This window comes from Rhinolophus ferrumequinum, chromosome 2, assembly GCF_004115265.2.
Source record: "Rhinolophus ferrumequinum isolate MPI-CBG mRhiFer1 chromosome 2, mRhiFer1_v1.p, whole genome shotgun sequence".
NCBI lineage: Eukaryota > Metazoa > Chordata > Mammalia > Chiroptera > Rhinolophidae > Rhinolophus > Rhinolophus ferrumequinum.
Window position 1 is genome coordinate 97,669,691 of NC_046285.1, and position 17,917 is coordinate 97,687,607.

At 39.6% G+C, this 17,917-nt stretch overlaps 1 protein-coding gene across 3 annotated transcripts in view; it reads right to left on the reverse strand.

The window, feature by feature from the left end:
- Positions 1-17,917, reverse strand: part of TIAM1 (TIAM Rac1 associated GEF 1) — a 191,370-nt gene that overhangs the window by 62,689 nt on the left and 110,764 nt on the right. For all 3 annotated transcript variants that reach the window (XM_033121186.1, XM_033121204.1, XM_033121194.1), the window contains exons 11-13: positions 12,485-12,589; positions 6,733-6,814; positions 840-926 (exon numbers count right to left, since the gene is read on the reverse strand). In XM_033121186.1, coding sequence (XP_032977077.1) covers positions 840-926; positions 6,733-6,814; positions 12,485-12,589 — 274 coding nt within the window. The remainder of the gene's footprint in view (positions 1-839; positions 927-6,732; positions 6,815-12,484; positions 12,590-17,917) is intronic.

Consider the following 17,917-nt stretch of genomic DNA (forward strand, 5'->3'; position numbering starts at 1 on the left):
TGAGCCAAGGAATGCCAAGGATTGCTAGCAGCCACCAGAAGCTGGGAAAAGGCATTGGACAGATTTTCCCCTCAAAGGCTGCAGAAGGAAACAATCTTGCCAATACCTTGATTTTGAACTTTTGGCATCCCAAACTGTAAGCGAATAATTTTCTGTTGTTTTAATCACTTAGTTTGTGATACTTTGTTACTATAGCCATAGGAAACCAGTATAGGAAGTAAAAAATCTAGGTTGAAAAGATTCTCTCAGAGGAGAAAGAGGATAGAGCGTTGGGGTTCCACAAGTAGCCTAGGCTGCACTATGAGCCCTTGCAGGGGTGCAGACAGAGTGTAGCAGAGAAGAGCTCCCTGCAAGGGGGCAAGAAGGCTGGATCCTGAACCCCTAGGTTGTCAACTTCTGCAAAGATTCCTCCATGAATGGCAGCAACAGAACATCCGCTTTGAAGGAGCTTTGCAGGCTCAGGCAATGGCCAATGTCAGCTTTGACCAGTGTGGACCAAAGCGCAGAGGGGTCTTCCCAGAAGCTCTGTTCCAGGAAGACCTCCTGGGACCTCCATCCATGCTAGACAGTAGGGATGCTCACTGACAATTGGCATGGAATTCCCCACCATCCTCACGGAAATAGGCCCAGAATCAGATTTAAAATCCAAGAATACGACATTTCTTACACACCTGAGTTTATGGAATAATATCCATATTCACTGGAGGGGGTTTCAATGCAACACCATTCCAGTATTCTGCACAGATGAACCCTTTGGGCATATCTTTCTCATCCACCAACTAGAGAAACCCAGAAGGGAATTTAAAAAAGACAGACAGACAGACTATTCAGTGACTTACCTTTTTTGGAAGCTAAGCCAGTTTCCTTCACACTATTCACGTAGAGCCTTCGAACCCCGTCTTCTTCCACAGAAGAAACTGAAAACCCTAGGAAACACAGAGACAGAGTGGCAGGACTCACACCTTCTGGGGTGTTTAGCAAACAACAGGAAGTACCTGCTGTGAACTAGGTATGTTCAATGCTTTGGGTTTGGAGCAACAGCTTTTCCTTTGTTTATACTGTTTTACAAAGCAGAAACATGTATTTTTAGATCACTCTAAAAGAAGTCACTACTTGTAAAAATTAATATTACCAGGTGCATCAACCTTCATGCTGCCTACCTATCAACTCAAATGGAAGAAGTTATTTTGTTTTACCTGGCTTGCTAGTTCTGTATTTTTCATAGTCTCCTCCACAGCACAAGACAGAATGATCAGCTTATGTCATCTGGGTCCCCTTGACTGTTTTCAGCAAATCTCTGTCCCAGGATATGTTACAACTGAACCACTATACGCTGTGTGTTCATCCATGTGTATTGCTAAATGGCTACCGCTTTAATTTAATATAATTCTGCACACCGGGTTCAGTAGCAACTTACTTTACAAATCCCATCTTATATTGAAACTGGTTGATTTCACATTCTACCAATGTCTGATCAGAAGATTATCTTGTATCTGTCCAGATTTCCAGAGCTCAAACCCCATTAGCTAATTAATCTCTGGCTTTGCCACATTTTCAGAAAAAGAACAAAACAAGGCCTCACTGTTTTAAGTGGTTTGGGGATTGTGGGTGCTCCCAATCCTATGGCTACAAGCTCTGGTCACCCCTGTTTATAGAAAGTCTGATGTAAAACTCTTTTCTGATCAATTAAATGGAATGTCCACAACCAATACCTACTTTCCCTAAGGATAAAATATTTTGGTAGATATTCCTAAAAGGGCAATGGGAATGAATGCAATTGTAAAGATGTAATATAATTTTAGTTCTGGGAGAAAAATAATCCTGTAATATAGATACCTGTCTTAAGGCTGAGGGCACAAGAATAAACAGTAGTTAAAAAAAAAAAAACACAAGCAAATAACAATCAAACAGAATAAGTAATTATGGAACTGGAGACTAGGGAGTCATTGAGACTTTTCAGGTCATGTCATAATGAACACGTATTTTTTGTTTAGTTCACGGGACCAGGAAATAGATACCCACATGTTGGCAAAACTGCCAACTGCCATCGCCCACTACAGAACCATAACTCCCTCAGACGGGGAACAACACAAGGCCACCACCCCCTGAGGACTTTCCAAGATCGTAATTTTATTCTCTTATTTTGAATTCCATTCTTACAGCAATTGGTAACTTTCAGATTACATTTCAAGAAGCCCTCGCTCAAAGAAAAATAATTTTATACATGAGCCATTTAAGTGACATTAGACTAAACATAGGTGTATTTATCTGTATTTCGGTAGAGGATTGCTTAAAATGTTATCTGTTAGAATAGATACAAATCAAGGGCTATAGAATAGACACTAAACCAAGAGAAAGTGGATAGAATTCATTAAAATACAGGTATTTCCTTTCTAAAATGCTACCATTCTATAAAGTTCTCAAATCAAAATTTTGTTTTCTATTACAAATAAAAGTTGCACACGGATAGGGTGCCAGGGGACCAGCCTGTGTGAACGGAAGATGCCAGGAGAGGCGAATGTTGAGAGTTTGCTGCAAAGTCAGTGAAGACGGCTGAGGTAACATTTGCTCCATTCCCTATTTTCTTGGTCTTCCTTTTTAATAATCAAAAGGTTATAACGGGTGGGGGAGAAAGGGGGGCAGGCTACCCATCCAGCCTGAAGACTGTTAAGCGACTATGAAATTTGCACTGGGTGACTGAGTGCCACATATGGATCTGAGAAACAGATCAGACTTCTCAGGTTGGTGGGGAAATCTCCATGATAAGGAAAGAGGACTGAAGAAAGGACGATGACAATAATCCTTCTGGAAGATCACGCAAATGGAAGCCAACGGTTTACAAATGGACATGGCACTTTAGGTCTGCACTGGATTCCCACTGGAGGACGCATTTAGGGCTCAGGCAAACAGGAGCTCCCCTCAGTTCAGAAAGACAGCCCTGCCCACACTCGGCTGGGCGTCATACACGTCTGTGGGGTCTCAGGGTCCCAAGGGGCAGCCTCCAGGTCAAGATGCCAGTACCTTACATACTGGAGGGAAAGGGGGATTATAACCACGTCCTACATTAACACATATAAAGAAAACAGTAAACATCCTACAGCTGGATTAGTTTCAGGTGAATGAAGAGCACGCTGATTTTAACAGTGAATCAGCAAAGACCAAATTTTTTTTCTTTTAAATAGGATAGCAACATTCTAAAGCCCCGCAAACACCCGAAAAGATTGCCGACAGGGGGCAGAGGGAGTTATCCCATATCTGATGGTCATATTCACTCTATCAGAAAGCTTGTAGGTACAAAGGCCAGCAAGCACAAGTGGCAACTGGAATAATGATCTTGACAATGAAGGAAGTGATAAAACTAAGTGAAGAAATTAAGAAGACAGACTTGTGTGTTGAACAAAGAGAGGATCACTCACACAGAAACTCATGGCCAAAGAAAAGTCATGACAACATAATAAACAACAGAGAAGTACTCAAAACCAGACCCCAGGAAACACTGAAATTCAGAAAATGAGAGAAGTGCAGATACCTATGACATAAATGGAACAAATGACCAAAAACACAACAGTATAAGAAGTCCCCAGAGAAAAAGGAACGCTCAGTTACTGAAATGATGCATTCTTTCACTCCAAGGCAGCCTAGGGGATCAGGCTTAGTCTATCACGTAACTATGTGAATTAATTTCAACAATAAGGTCAGAGAGCGACCTGTAGGCTGAGATAGAAAAATTAAACAAGTGTTAAATCTTTCCATTTGTTCAATCTGTTGGATTATTAAGTCATATTTTCCTCCCTACAGTGTTCAAAAATAGAAGGCAGCATTAGGTTTGTAGTTAGATTTTTGTGCGTTGGTGTGTGCTAGAAACTTTTACATATCCTGAACTCAATACATAGTGGAAAGCCACACATAGATAGGCACTAATGTTAGAGATAGATGAGCTGAATTTAGAATCCTGATAGTTCTGAGGTCAGAGGCAACCAGGTCTCTTAGGATTGGGGGCGCTTTAACTTTCTCGGTCAATATGCTGTTGGAACACTTTATGCCATCATGAACTGGGCAGTGAGAAGGAACGGTTTAGCAGAGGTTATCAGCCATGCCGTAGCAGGCTCTCCAAAGGGGAGTCCGGGAACCAACACAGTTCGCTACTGACAGTCACGTGAGGACAGAAATGGAGACTGAGCACTAAGAACCTCACGGTGTGACACTGTGCAACCTCCACGCATGAGATTGGATAGTTTACAAACGCAGAATGGTCCACAACACACTGGGAATTACAAAAACACAAAAACTCTGCCTCTTTGTCAGGTAGGTTCAGAAGCACTCCTGACAATACTTCCTGGCTTGATGCCTGAGGCCCTATAACACTTTGAGGGTGGAAATGTAACTGAGCACATTTACATTTACATTGGGTTCCATGAACACCTCAGTCACTTTAATAAAAAAGTGTAGAGAGTGTAGTGGTTTATGCCTAGCTTCTGAGATCAAAAGCCAGTCAATCTCAGAATTAGATTCCAAGAGCTTTGGAATTCAGGCCTCCCTTGCTTCTTGTTACGGTTTACCCTTCCTCACCAGAAATGAAGTAAACTAAAAAGAGTAACCGTCATGGCACATGTTACTTTGGAGGACCCACACACATATTTATAGCACTGCTACCGATCACGACTTTAATTACCAAGGTCACGCTTTGCCTGCATAATAAGCCTTTTATTGACACAATTATCCTTTGCCATCAAAAACATCCTCTGGCTTCATGATGTCTGAAGTTTTAAGGTCAAGAAGTAACCAGCGTGAAGGTGTAATGTAAGTGGCCAGGGATTCAAAATTTGGTTTTCTTCATTAGACCAAAACACTGGAATGAGCATTCTGGGGTGAAGATTGCCTTGGGGAGAAGCTGCAGCAGGAATCTAGAATCCTGCTGCTCAGTATAGGGTTTGAAGATTTTCAAATGCTAAAAAGCTTAATAATTTAATTCAGAGAGAAACTGTAGGTGAGCATGTGCAGTAGCCTTTATATCTTTTCACCAGTTCTCTTTCCAGCACATAGTAGGACTACGCTTCTCTGCCCCCCCCCCCCATAGATGTGGCCATGTGACCTGCTTTGACGAATGAACTGTGACTGAGTCACCACCTTCTCTTTCTCCTCTGCCAAGACACAGACAACATCGCAGGTGGCAGCTGCTGCAGACTGGGTCCTGGAGTGAGGGCAACATAAAGAAAGAGTCCCAGCCAACCCAGGAAGAATGCATGGTGTGAACGTGAGGAATGCATTTCATTGTTCTGGGCCACCAAGCTCTGGTGCCTGTCATTAGCTCAGTTAACCTCTGCAGTCCTGACACAATTGTATGAATTGCCCCATGTATTTTACTCAAGCCCCATCTCTGTGACTATTCTAGTTGTGTAGTGCACAGCACAGCTGGCCCTCTGTCCTTGGGTTCCATATCCATGGAGTCAACCAACTGCAGATCAAAAATATTTAAATAAAAAAATTTCCAGAAAGTTGATCCCTAAACAATATAGTGTAACAGCTATTTTCACAGCATTTACATTGTATTAGGTATTACAAGTAATCCAAACACGATGTATAGTATACGGGAGGATGTGCAAGGTGATACGTAAATATGACGCCATTTTATGTAAGGGACTTGTGCATCCTCAGACTTGGGTATCCTTGGGGTCCTGGAACCAATCCCTCATGGATACCGAGGGACAAATGTAATGCTAAGCTATATGGTTACTTGTCTTAACCATATAGAAAGGATTATGTATTTATGCTAGAATGTAGACAACTGGGTAGTAAAAAGCCCTAACACAGCAGGACTGACTGCTATTCTTTGAAAGGCCTGCTCACAAATGTAGCCCCTGGCTGGCATCTGGGGAGAATTCCCAACACCCTAATATGGCTTACTGTGCCTAAACTGTTTGTTCAGACAGTGTGGTTCACGTTGAACACCTGCCTTCTTCCAGGGAGTCTGGAATTTTGGTATAATGCTAGGCAGAGGGTGCCTACGTGACCTGCCTCCAAATAAAAAACCTGGGCACCAAGTCTTTAATGAGTTTCTCTGTAGACAACATATCACACACACTGTCACGGCTGGTTCTTGGGGGAATTAAGGACGTCCTGTGTGACTGGAGGAAGGACCTCTGGAAGCTCGCGCCTGGTTTCCTTAGACTTGGCCCCACGTGCCTTTCCCCTTTATTGATGCTTTGTACAGTTTCACTGTAATAAATCATAGTCATGAATACGCCATATACTGAGCCCTGGGGGTCCTGTTAGTGAGTCTGTGAATGTAAGGGTGGTCTTGAAGACCCCCAACACAGCACCAAAATAAGTTCCTTTAACATTATCTGTCGGGGGAAGGGAGAATAATGCATGTGTTTTAGGGAGAGGAACAGGAAAGGCTGATTTCTTCATTACTAGGGTATATCATAAAATAAAATAACTCCCAATATAACTCCCAATGTATCCATTTCCTTTTTATGACAGTAAAACCCCAATGATTCAAGTTATGAAATTTAAAGTTGAAGTTCTTGTCAAAGCTGAGGTATATACCTTGTCATACTCTTTTCTCTCCTAGTTCGGCTGTTTTGCACAGTACACAGCACAGAAGCCAGATGTGCTCTCTGTTCTAAATTGGCCCCAGAGGCATTTTATTGAATTGTAAATAAATACATGTTTACAAAGGGATTGCTTGAACTTGAAAAAACACCAAAGATCAAAGAAAAATAAACGTACCATAATTCTCACTGGCTGTGTCTGACTTCTCAATCTGGATGTTCTGAGTGACTTTTGGACAAATTTCAATTTCTTTGTACAGCTGCAAATTACAAAGAAGAGTCTAATTAGGATTTCATTACAAATAACTTAGGAATACTAATCATTTTGTAAATCTATTTTTTCACGAACGATACTTGAAAGCAAATTCTCATCACGTCCCAGTGTTTCTACTGAACTGAACCCATTCAATTTTACAAATGAAGAGGAAAGGCCATAGGGAAAGTCTTTTCCTGAGGTCATAAAGCTGGTATAGGCAGGCTGGGGTTTGAACCCAGGTCTCACTGGCTCCAGAACTGAAGTTCTCTCCACTACAATGCCTCCCAGACCACCTCCTGGTGGGACATAAAGGGAAACAATCTTCCTAAGTAAGCAAGCCAAAGGCTATTTCCAAAATTTATGGGGCTGGCCCGGTGGCTCAGGCGGTTAGAGCTCCCTGCTTCTAACTCCGAAAGTTGCTGGTTCGATTCCCACATGGGCCAGTGGGCTCTCAACCACAAGGTTGCCAGTTCAATTTCTCGACTCCCGCAAGGGATGGTGGGCTGCGCCCCCTGCAACTCGCAATGGCAACTGGACCTGGAGGTGAGCTGCGCCCTCCACAACTAAGACTAAAAGGACAACAACTTGAAGCTGAACGGCACCCTCCACAACTAAGATTGAAAGGACAACAACTTGACTTGGGAAGAAAAAAAAAAGTCTGGAAGTACACACTGTTCCCCAATAAAGTCCTGTTCCCCTTCCCCAATAATAAAAAGCAAATTTATGATGAAACTTCCAAAACAAATAAATGTGCCCAAAGTTTATATGGAATTTTAAAATTTCACTTAATTTTGAACTGAAAATCGATTTTGAGCTGAGGTCAATAACAGAAAACTATCTGCTAGCACTAAAAAGAAGTCTTGGTGGTTATCTAAACTTGCCCCCGTCTCTGACCACACAGTCATTCATCCAGAGATAATTTTATTCAGGCAAGGAAAAAGGAATGCCAGTTTTTCTCTCTTCACTTCCTCAGGGCATTTGACAGGTGGCAGAGGTGAGCATGATGATTAGGATTCAGGAGACTGAAAAACAGTCTGTAACGAAAGCCACGGGAGGTGGCGGACTGGGAACGTGCACATATGCCTGATCTTCTAGAACACCCTAATTTAACGCAACTCCCACTAAATGCAATGTGTTAAGTGCATAACTTAATGTGGTTTTATTTTTATACTTCAGAAAAATTTTCATACGAATAAACTCTGATATTAGAAGAAATCAGTTATAATATTGATCTTTAGTTCAGAAAATAGGGTCACCAAAATTATAAATACCAAATACAATAGTTTATATTTCATAACACCACAGAATGCGCAATAAAATGTTAAATGTGTTCACTTCCATTTATGAGCCTCAAGATTTATTTTCTTCAATGTCCTTGAGAACTGATCTCTTTCCCTAGGTGGCGGTATTTCACAGTTTGTTCTAATCATCTCCAGAAAGTTCCAAATGGCTTTCCAAAGATCCAGTGAGAATATAGCTCTGTGAATAATTTTTTGTTTTCTTCATAGTCTACCTCCTACTCTGTAATTAGTTTGAAAGTCTTTGGGTCTTTTACCAGTTCAGACAATAACTTAGAGTAATACAGACAGACCCCTTAGCCATAGTACTTTCTTACTGGTTAGACTAAAATTGAGTTTTGTAAAAAGCACTAATAAAATATATAAAATTTCAAGAAGGGTTTGCACTTTTAATACATTTTCAATGCAACCACAATATCTGACACTAGAAATTTTGAAATGTAGTAGTTTTAAACATAAACATCTTAACAAAGAAGTGTTACACATATTCCTTTTATTTTATCAAATCAGTATGTTGCGTGTTTTCACACTTTTCAAAAACCAGATTAAAAGATTAGCAGACTTTAAGAAATAATTTGATTACACAGGTACTTGAGTTATCACAAAATGATGATCATTTCTTACCATGTCTCCTTTGGGTGTCCTAGTCCAAGCCACCCTCACCAATTGCCTGAACACTAGCCTCCTGCCTGCTCTCCCAGCTCCTTCTCTTATGCCCTAAGAGAGGGCCACACATGAGCCACAGTGAGTCTATTAAAACCGAAGTTAAATGTGACCCTTATGGTCTCATCTGGTATCAAACACAGAATAAATTATTTTGCATTAAGAAAACAAAACTTCCAAGTCTATCCTCTCCCCCCCTCCTGATAATAAAATTGAGAAAACACCTTAAAAAACACAACAACAAAAAACCTAAGTTAAATAATGTCCTTCCTCTCCTGAGATTCCCTTCTCACTTAGGCCCTACATGGCCTGTCCTGCTTCCCATCTCCCTCATCTCCTGCATCCTCAGCCCGCTCACTTACCCTGCCCACTGATCCTTCTCATGCACCTTTCTCCAAAATACCTCAATGGCTCACTCTCGCACTTCTCTCACCTACCTCCCTGTTCAAACATCACAGAGCAGAACGACTCGCTTCCGATGCCCACCTCTCTATCTGTATTCCCAAACTTTTTCTTTCCTAGCTCTTAACATCCCCTGAAATATTACACATATTTACATGTTTTTATATCTGTCTCCACAAACTCGAATGTCAGTTCCACAAGGAGTAAAGATGTTTTTGTGTGTATCCCAGTACCTAGAACAGCCACAATGGTGCCAGGCACACAATACATGCTAAATAAATATTTGCTGGATGAATGAATATATCAATCAGTGTTTCTATAAACCCTGTATTTCCACCTGTCACTTTAAGAAAAACACATTCAATATGGCTTTTTGAAAAGCCAGTGCCTCCATGTTCATTATCATTCCATGGACTGGTCCCAACCACCAACTAATCATGGAAAAGTAGCCAAACACATACCACTTATATTAAGATATTTGGGGACAGTCATCTATGAATGGGTCATGTTTGAGAACATGACTTAAAACATCTGTGAGATTCCCTAGTCCATCAAAACCAAAATGGTGGTGGGTTATGGAAACCAATTAGCCATGTGTGGTCTGATGTTTGTTCAATAAAGGACTATACATTGAACGTCTGCAAACTCTCAAAGAGCATCGAGGCGCTGTGTGCTCAGAAACCCCCTGCTTCAGAATGTCATTACATTGAGCTTAATGGCCTAAAGCAGGGATTGGAAACCAGGGATCCATGGAAAGAATTCAAGGCGTCTGCGAACTGAGATGATGAAAAATATAGTAACAATACAACTTATAACTGAGACTTAGCATTTGCTTAAATCGTAAGTAAATACAGGAAACAAACAGCAATATTGGCAACAAACACAGTTAATGTTAACAATATTAACAAACAGAAATCAGTTATTTTCATATGACCAGTCTAGTTACTGCTGATATCTCAAAATATTGCTTGTGCTTATAATTATTTCAAAACAATGGCAGCTATTAGACCTACCACTACGTCTTCTTATTTAATGAGCTCTGAATTATCTGTAATTTACAAAATGTTTGTGATAACTATTTCAACATAATTTGGCTATAGGTAATCCTGTGTATTTTATATCAGGCAATTGAAAACATTATTCTGAGACAGGATCCAGAGGCTTCATCAGGCTGCCAAAGGTATCCTAAGCACAAAAAAGTTAAGAATCTTAGTAAAAATAGAGATGCGAGTGAGTAATACTCACTTACAATTTAAGCAATGGCATTTGCTTTCTCAGGGAGTGCTGAACTAGATACCTTTTGCAATAGTTAAGAGAGAATACCATGGTCTCTTTGTATTCTAGATTTTTTTAAATTATGTGTACAGCAATTGTAGATACAAACAGACTAAGCTTGACACATCTTAGGTCTATGTTGGATGAGACCACACAATAGCCAAGACTTAAAAAAAAATGAGTCAATATAATTTCAAACGCTATGTCTTATGCACCTACTATGTGTGAGATACGAAGGACATGGAAGTTGGTTAGGGGTGATCCCTGTCATTTAGGATAGGAAAGAGTCCTTAGCCCTAAGATGCAAAAATATATGATCTAATATATTCCAGTGTTACGAGCAACACACTTTCACTTTTAAAATAAGGAAAAAGGGTTTTCCTTCCTCTACTCAGAGAGCACAAAGTCAGGGCTTTTCCCCAAGCCAGAGAAAACATACAACAGCCACTCTGTGAAAGGTACCTTCTTATTGACTTAAGTGATGGTTGAAAACAGACTCATCATTGTGATCTTCTATTTTGTGGCATGATGAGAAGGTTACTCTCATTTTATATTTCATTAAAAACACTTAAAGGGGCTTAAAGGGGCACAGGAAAACATTTTAGGAGAACAGAAATGTTCCGAATTACAATTGTAGTGGTGGAAACAGGACTGTTTGGATTCATTTGTCAAAACTCATTCAACTGTGTGCTTAAAACTGGGGAGTTTTATTGTGTATAATAAGTAGATGTCAAAAAAGTTGATTAAAAACAAAATTCCTAATAAATTGTAAACCACACTTCCTCTTTTCAAAATGAGACTACTCAGGTTTAAATTTCAGTTCTGCTTCCTGTGGTGAAACCCCGCCTGAAATCAAACGGTTATCATTCACATATCCCTGCAAGCAGCTGGTGGCCCCCGGAGGAATGACTAAGTGCAGACAGAGAAGACGAAGTCCAAGAGAGAGGCGCCTAGCTCCCCAAACGTTCCATTCCTGGAACTGAGAATTACCACTTGGCTAACAAAAAAGGAACTTGTCACTATTTTATTACCATAACAACCATTTATTGAGCATCTACTATATGAACCATTATCTCTAATCTTTACAAAATCTGAGAAATTAAGTATTAACACCTCAGGGTTTTTTGTTTGTTTGTTTGTTTTTGGGGTGCTTTTTTTTTTGCCAATACCGCATAATTAGTAAGCAGTAGAGCCAATATAAAGACCCAGATCTAGGGCAGCCAGATGGCTCAGTTGGTTAGAGCGCGAGCTCCTAACAACAAGGTTGCTGGTTCAATTCCCGCATGGGATGGTGGGCTGAGCCCCCTGCAACTAAGATCAAAAATGGCAACTGGACTTGAAGCTGAGCTACGCCCTCCACAACTAGATCGAAGGACAACGACTTGACTTGGAGCTGATGGGTCCTGGAAAGACAGACTGTTCCCCCCAATAAAGTAAGTAAATAAATAAATAAGGAAATAAATAAAATAATCATCTGAAAAAAAAAAAAGACACAGATCTAGTCAAGAACTCAAGTCCCATAATGAAACTCAAACATACATAAATATCCTCAGGAATTTATATAGATATGATTACAAAAGGCTAGGGCATATAAGGAAAAGCTAGGACCTATAATGAGATGGCAGCCTTTTCACCCAATAGGATCTGATCCATCGGCTTCAACATGTGAGGAGAAATCGCACAAAATTGGAGTTAGTGCTTTTTTCCCTGACCATAGCCAGCTGATGTTTGAGCCATCAGTTTAAAACAAAACAATGGGGAAGCTACAAGGAAAGCTGGGAATTCTAGCTAAGAGTCAGCTCTGGATTTCAGTTCATGATTGCACAGCATGGCTCCTTGCATAAACAAAGGTGGCATTTCCACTCTGCAGAAATATTCTGATAAGTAAGGCCATCTCCGCGAACTTTAGAGCTCTGACTGAGGCTCATTTGTTTTAGAATTCGTTCCACTTCACCAACCACAACTAGCACGAGCACACATATAATTTAAAACTAATCTCCTGCAAAACGTACTCGGACAACAGTCATAAACATTACCAGCTCGTAAATGTCTTCCTCGGGCTGGGGAACGTAGTGGTGCATTTTGTTTCCTATTAGAAATTTCAGACGCAGGTAATGAGCAGAATGATCCAGTTGATGTGTCTGGGACAAAAGAGAGGAAAAGAAGAGAAAATGTTCAGTAGTAGATAGGAATCATGAGTTCTCCACTGACATATTATTATGTATTTCCCAAGAATAATAGAGATTTGTTCCTGGAGGGGTGGGGGGTGGTAAGATTTCTATATTTCTTAAAAGGTTTACATCTAAAACCCAAACTTTAAAATAATTTTCGTCAAACATGGAATAAAATTCCATGAGTATCTTATGATATGAAGGAGCCAACTGAGTCACACCTTCATTTCTGCCTATCCGATTCATTTCACTCTTCAACACCAGTTTTGCAACAAAACCCATCAGACCACAGAGGCCCTTAAAACATACTTCCAAACATACACAGGTGATTAGAGAGGAAAAGTGACAAGAAAGACAAGGAAGTATTGACAGTAATAGAAAAAAGCTGTGCCCAGGCAAAGTTGTTTTTTTAACCACATGGTGACATTGGGACAGTTGTTAACAGTTCATTTGCAAGCGAGTCAGTGTGAAGGCAAGACATTTGGATTTCTGTCTTATTTACATACACCCCAAGTGACAGTCCCTCAGGGGCAGCTCAGACAGGCATGTGTCCAACTTCGGAAACACACTCAATGACTTGCCCAAAGAAAACAATTCTAAAATAGTTAAGGATTGAAATTTGCCGGACTTCTCCTTTGGTCCAGAATGAGTCAACTGATTTTTTTTTCTATCTAGAAAGTCATCCTTGAATTATTAATATTGCGGAAAAAGCAATAGTGGCAACATGGTTTTATAAACAATCCTTAATATACATTCAAGAGGATGCAGAAGGAAAAGTAAGAAAATGTTCCTCAAAAGTTACGAGGCAGCACAAAAATGTACCATTATAGAGACAATGTTTAAATCAAGTCATTTTTTTAAAGCATCCTTATCTTTTAGAGATTCATCCTAAAGTACTCATAGATAAAGATATGATGTCTGGAATTTGCTTCCAAAATAACCCAGAACGGGGGTGGGAGTGAGTTAGTAAATAAATGAAACAGAATTTGATAATCATAGAAACTTGGTGATGGATACATAGGAGTTTATTACATTATTCTCTACTTTTATATATGTTGAAGTTTTTAATAAAGTAAATGTAAAATCTTTTCACACCCAAAGTACTACTGATAACTATTATGTCAATATTAGTTAAATTAATTTTCACTCGTTTAATACTCTAAACTTAGCCTATCCCCACCCAAATACAATGTTAAGGCCAAACTAAGAACATTTCAACAATTATCTCAATAATAGTCATTCAAGCATGTTAAAAAAAAAAAAAAAAAAAAAAAAAAAAAAAAAAAAAAACCCTCTCAAGTGTGCCAGACACTGTGTGAAGCACTGCAGATGTGGAAATTAATACAACATAACTGCAGCCTTCAGGAGTGTATGTGGCCGTGAGGAACTGGTAGGCAGAAAACAGGAGGTGGGGCAGTGGTGGTTTTGCTTTTTAAATAAATATACACGCAAGATAGGCATCCTGCCTTTTCACAAAAAGCACATTTCCAGGAAGTGGAAATGAGTTCCTTCTGAACACTTCACAGAAGGATAAAGAAGTTTTCTATAGTGATTCTTGGAAACCCCAAATGGGTATCCTCTCTTGAGTAAAGTGACAGTTTGAGGCCAGCACGTTTGGGTGGACCTGGGTTTTGGACGTTCACTGTCTGTATCGAAGACCAAATAAATGTCCAGTGTCTGACAGACCCAGATTGTTGAGGTGAAAGATAAAAAGGGTGGATGGGTAAGCCAGGGAAATTTAAAGCAGGGAAGTTTTATTGTGTGCTGTCTACTGCTTGTCGGAGAGCTGCTGAAACAACAACAAAATAATAATATTTCGGGTGATGAGATAAGCAAACAAAAGTTTCCCTTGCACAGATAGAAGCTGCACATGCTTCCCACCTACCAAGGTCCTCACTGAAATCTTTAATTAGAAGTGAAAATTTTTGGTTCACCATCTGTTTCCGATTGAGGTGGGAGGAAAAGAGAAATGAAACTCCATGGGGTCTTGGCCAACAGGAACAAATCCACTTGGAAATCTTGTCATCATCATTAATAAACACTTTTTCGGGACACTCGCAGTGAGGCTGCAACTTAAACAGACTGTCTTCTGGAAATCACACCCAAATAGCAACCTTACCTAAGAAACTTCTGGTTCCTGAAACCCTGGTGTAAGAGAGGGACGGGCCACCGTTAGGCACCAAAAATCTGAGGGTGGTCCTGATGAAGACTGTGGAGATTCTCATCATCCCTTTAATGCTAATGTGCTGAAAACGTTTATCCAGATGTACACAGAAGGATAAACAGTGGATGCCACTGGCGAGGCACCTCGCTTAAATTTTCTAACACAGCGAACATACTAAGGAGTGATAAATATAGTAAAGTTATTAAGGGTGAGTCTTCCCACCTTGCTCTCTACGACCATATTTTTCAAACTTTTTAAAGTTACAATAATGTCTTCATAACTTTGAAAAATAAAAATGAGCACATGCACCAAACATAAAAATTATAATGGTCTTACTTTTAACCTGGGAGCCCTTAGTTCGGTCAGTCACCCTAAACATGGGACATTGGATCAATACACCAGTGTGTCTTATCATTGAGGTAAATGTTTCTCAATTACGAGCCCTTGTTAGTCATGGCTGGTTTAACATAAAGGGAAAATCCTAATGAATTAACTAAATCAGATCATCAGAACCCTCAAGAAGAATTTTACGCTCCTCAAATTTCTGCAAGTCAATATCAAAGCAGGTCGAGCCACTTACCATATTTACAATACATCAACTATGTGCAAAAAGAATTCCAAACATCAATGAATATTTCAACACAGAAATTCTCAATGTTTGGCCTGCTTTAGATTTGTAAAATATTGAAGAGAAAATTTCCTAACTCGGGAGAAATTCAGTCAGGAAAAAATTTAAACGGCACCAAATTTGTTTTCCAATGTAGTTACTGGAGTTACTTAGAGAGCATTTAATTCATTTTAAGGAAGTGCAGCCACAAATTATACCATAAGGTAAATATTACTGTAGAACAATTTTTAGTGTAGTCGGTATATTTTTTTTAATTTGCATCTTATCACGACTATTTCAAAGGGTGGCATAGCAAAACACAATGTAGGTCTTTTCAGTAAATAGTTTGAGCCAATTAAAATAAATAATGTAACATGACCTTCCAACCCACCATGTGTTGCTCTTCCATTTCTCTCCATATTCTTCCATTTCAGTCAAAGTTCTCAGGGAAATATAAATGCGTGCAGTTTCTACATACAGAAATCCATACACAGACACAGACACACACACACACACACACACACACACACACACACACACACATGCACGCAGTGCTAATGCAGAATTTCCACAGTGTTTATAGTGTTTATACTCCCCTTTCAAGGTTACCTTTTATTTTGTTTTAAATGTTAATGGTTATTAGAATATCCAAAGCCATAGAACAACATACTGAAGGCATAAAATAAAACCGATCCCATAGTCACACATGAATAATAACAGTAAATATGAATGAATGAATTTTTCTTGCAATTATGTTAGTAATTGCAATGATCATAATATATCCAAAACCCACAGGCTAACATGGTTACCTACTATATTTAGTAACAATCATTTTCGTAATATCCACAACATGAATTGTACATGAAATGCAGATCTTGAAACATTTACTATACCAGAACTTGACTGGTGCTCGGATGGCAGATGACAAACTGATGTGAAATGATGTGGATCAGATAGAATAGGAAAGAGAATGAGCTGAATGCAAGAGACAGAAGAAAGAGATTGATTATTAAATATAGAGAGAGCATCCATCACCAACGTTCAGAATGACAATAAAGAAATGAAAGACAGACATTCTGACAATCATCTCTGTTTTTAGTCCCTCCTTCCAAAAAAAACAACAAAAAACAAAAACAAAAAAATTAACTCCATTAATTAGATCATTAATAACATATGACACAGTTTTCCCCATTACCATTTTCCCTCTTAAGAATAAGACTGGCTCCACTAATTACAATAAAGTGTTTTCCAAAAGAAGAAGCACCTAGCTCCGAACACACGATAATTTATCCTACCTGGGTGATTTTCCAGAGGCCAGTTTCTTAAAGTGCACACAAAAGTTTTCCATTTTTAAACTCATGAGACATAAGCTTGTTCCATACCATACTGTTTTGGTCTTTATTTCTATGTTTTTGGCAAAAGAGCTGAGGATCCAGGAAAAATTGGGTGGGATGACCTTTCATTGTTCGAGAAAGGAATCTGTATCCTAATGAGGCCATCAAAAACTTTTCAAGGGACAGAAATAAGCACTTTAGAGGGGAAAAGGTCCAACTCACTAAGTGGCAGGGACTTTATTATTCCCCATTCCTTTAGTCTCTATCGAAGCAAAAGCTTGAAAAGTACCTAAAATTGGGCAAATCACTATTTTCCCCACTCCCTTTTCAGATTTCCACCAATCAGTGTTACTGGAAAACTCTGCTCTAACCTCCGATTCCTGAATGAGTCCAAGGCCAATGCACACAGGAGGGTCCAAAGCAAAGCGACCACCTGGAACCTGCTAGAGGTTAGCTCGTAAAAAAACGCCAGAGTCCTACTTTCCATGCCTTTAGCTGCAGTTCTGAGAGTAACTCCCACAGGTCTGCAGAATATTAATGGATTTCTAAAGAATCATGCTAATCTATAAATAAAAGAATGCAGAAATCCTCAATAGACCAATTTTGTACAGTAATTAAAATGAAAAAATATGAACAGAAATACCATTACCTTCAAAAAGCTAGAATGTGTGTACAGAAAGGATTCAATGTATGTAACAGTGTATCATTTATTTTTAACACCTATGTGGGGGGTGATGTTAGTTTTGCCCGCTACTTTTCCTCCACATAAGACTATCCAAAAGGCTTATGTGAGCCAGACTGTTCCACTCCCCCCAACTCATATAAAGAGCCATATTTTTTTCTTTACAAAGGCCCTAGTGATTTGCTTAAAAAAAAAAAAAAATTGCTGATTGTAGTGCAAGTTACTCGGCATTAATAAGCCACTGTGTTGAATAAGGAGGTCCTAAAAAATGTCACCGGATCCATCCAGCTTCTTCTAGGACGATATTATGATAGAAAAGGTTTCCACCTCTCCTTTAGTGGCCCAAGGTAGATTATTTCCCTCCCACGGGGATATATTCTACGGACCTTTCTTATGACCTTCCTTCGTGATGACTGACATGGATTCTGACAGTTCCTGTGACCATCCACCTGGCACAGAGGGATACACCTATGTTTGGAGCAACCAGATGTGGCTCAGGCCCTCCTTTGCA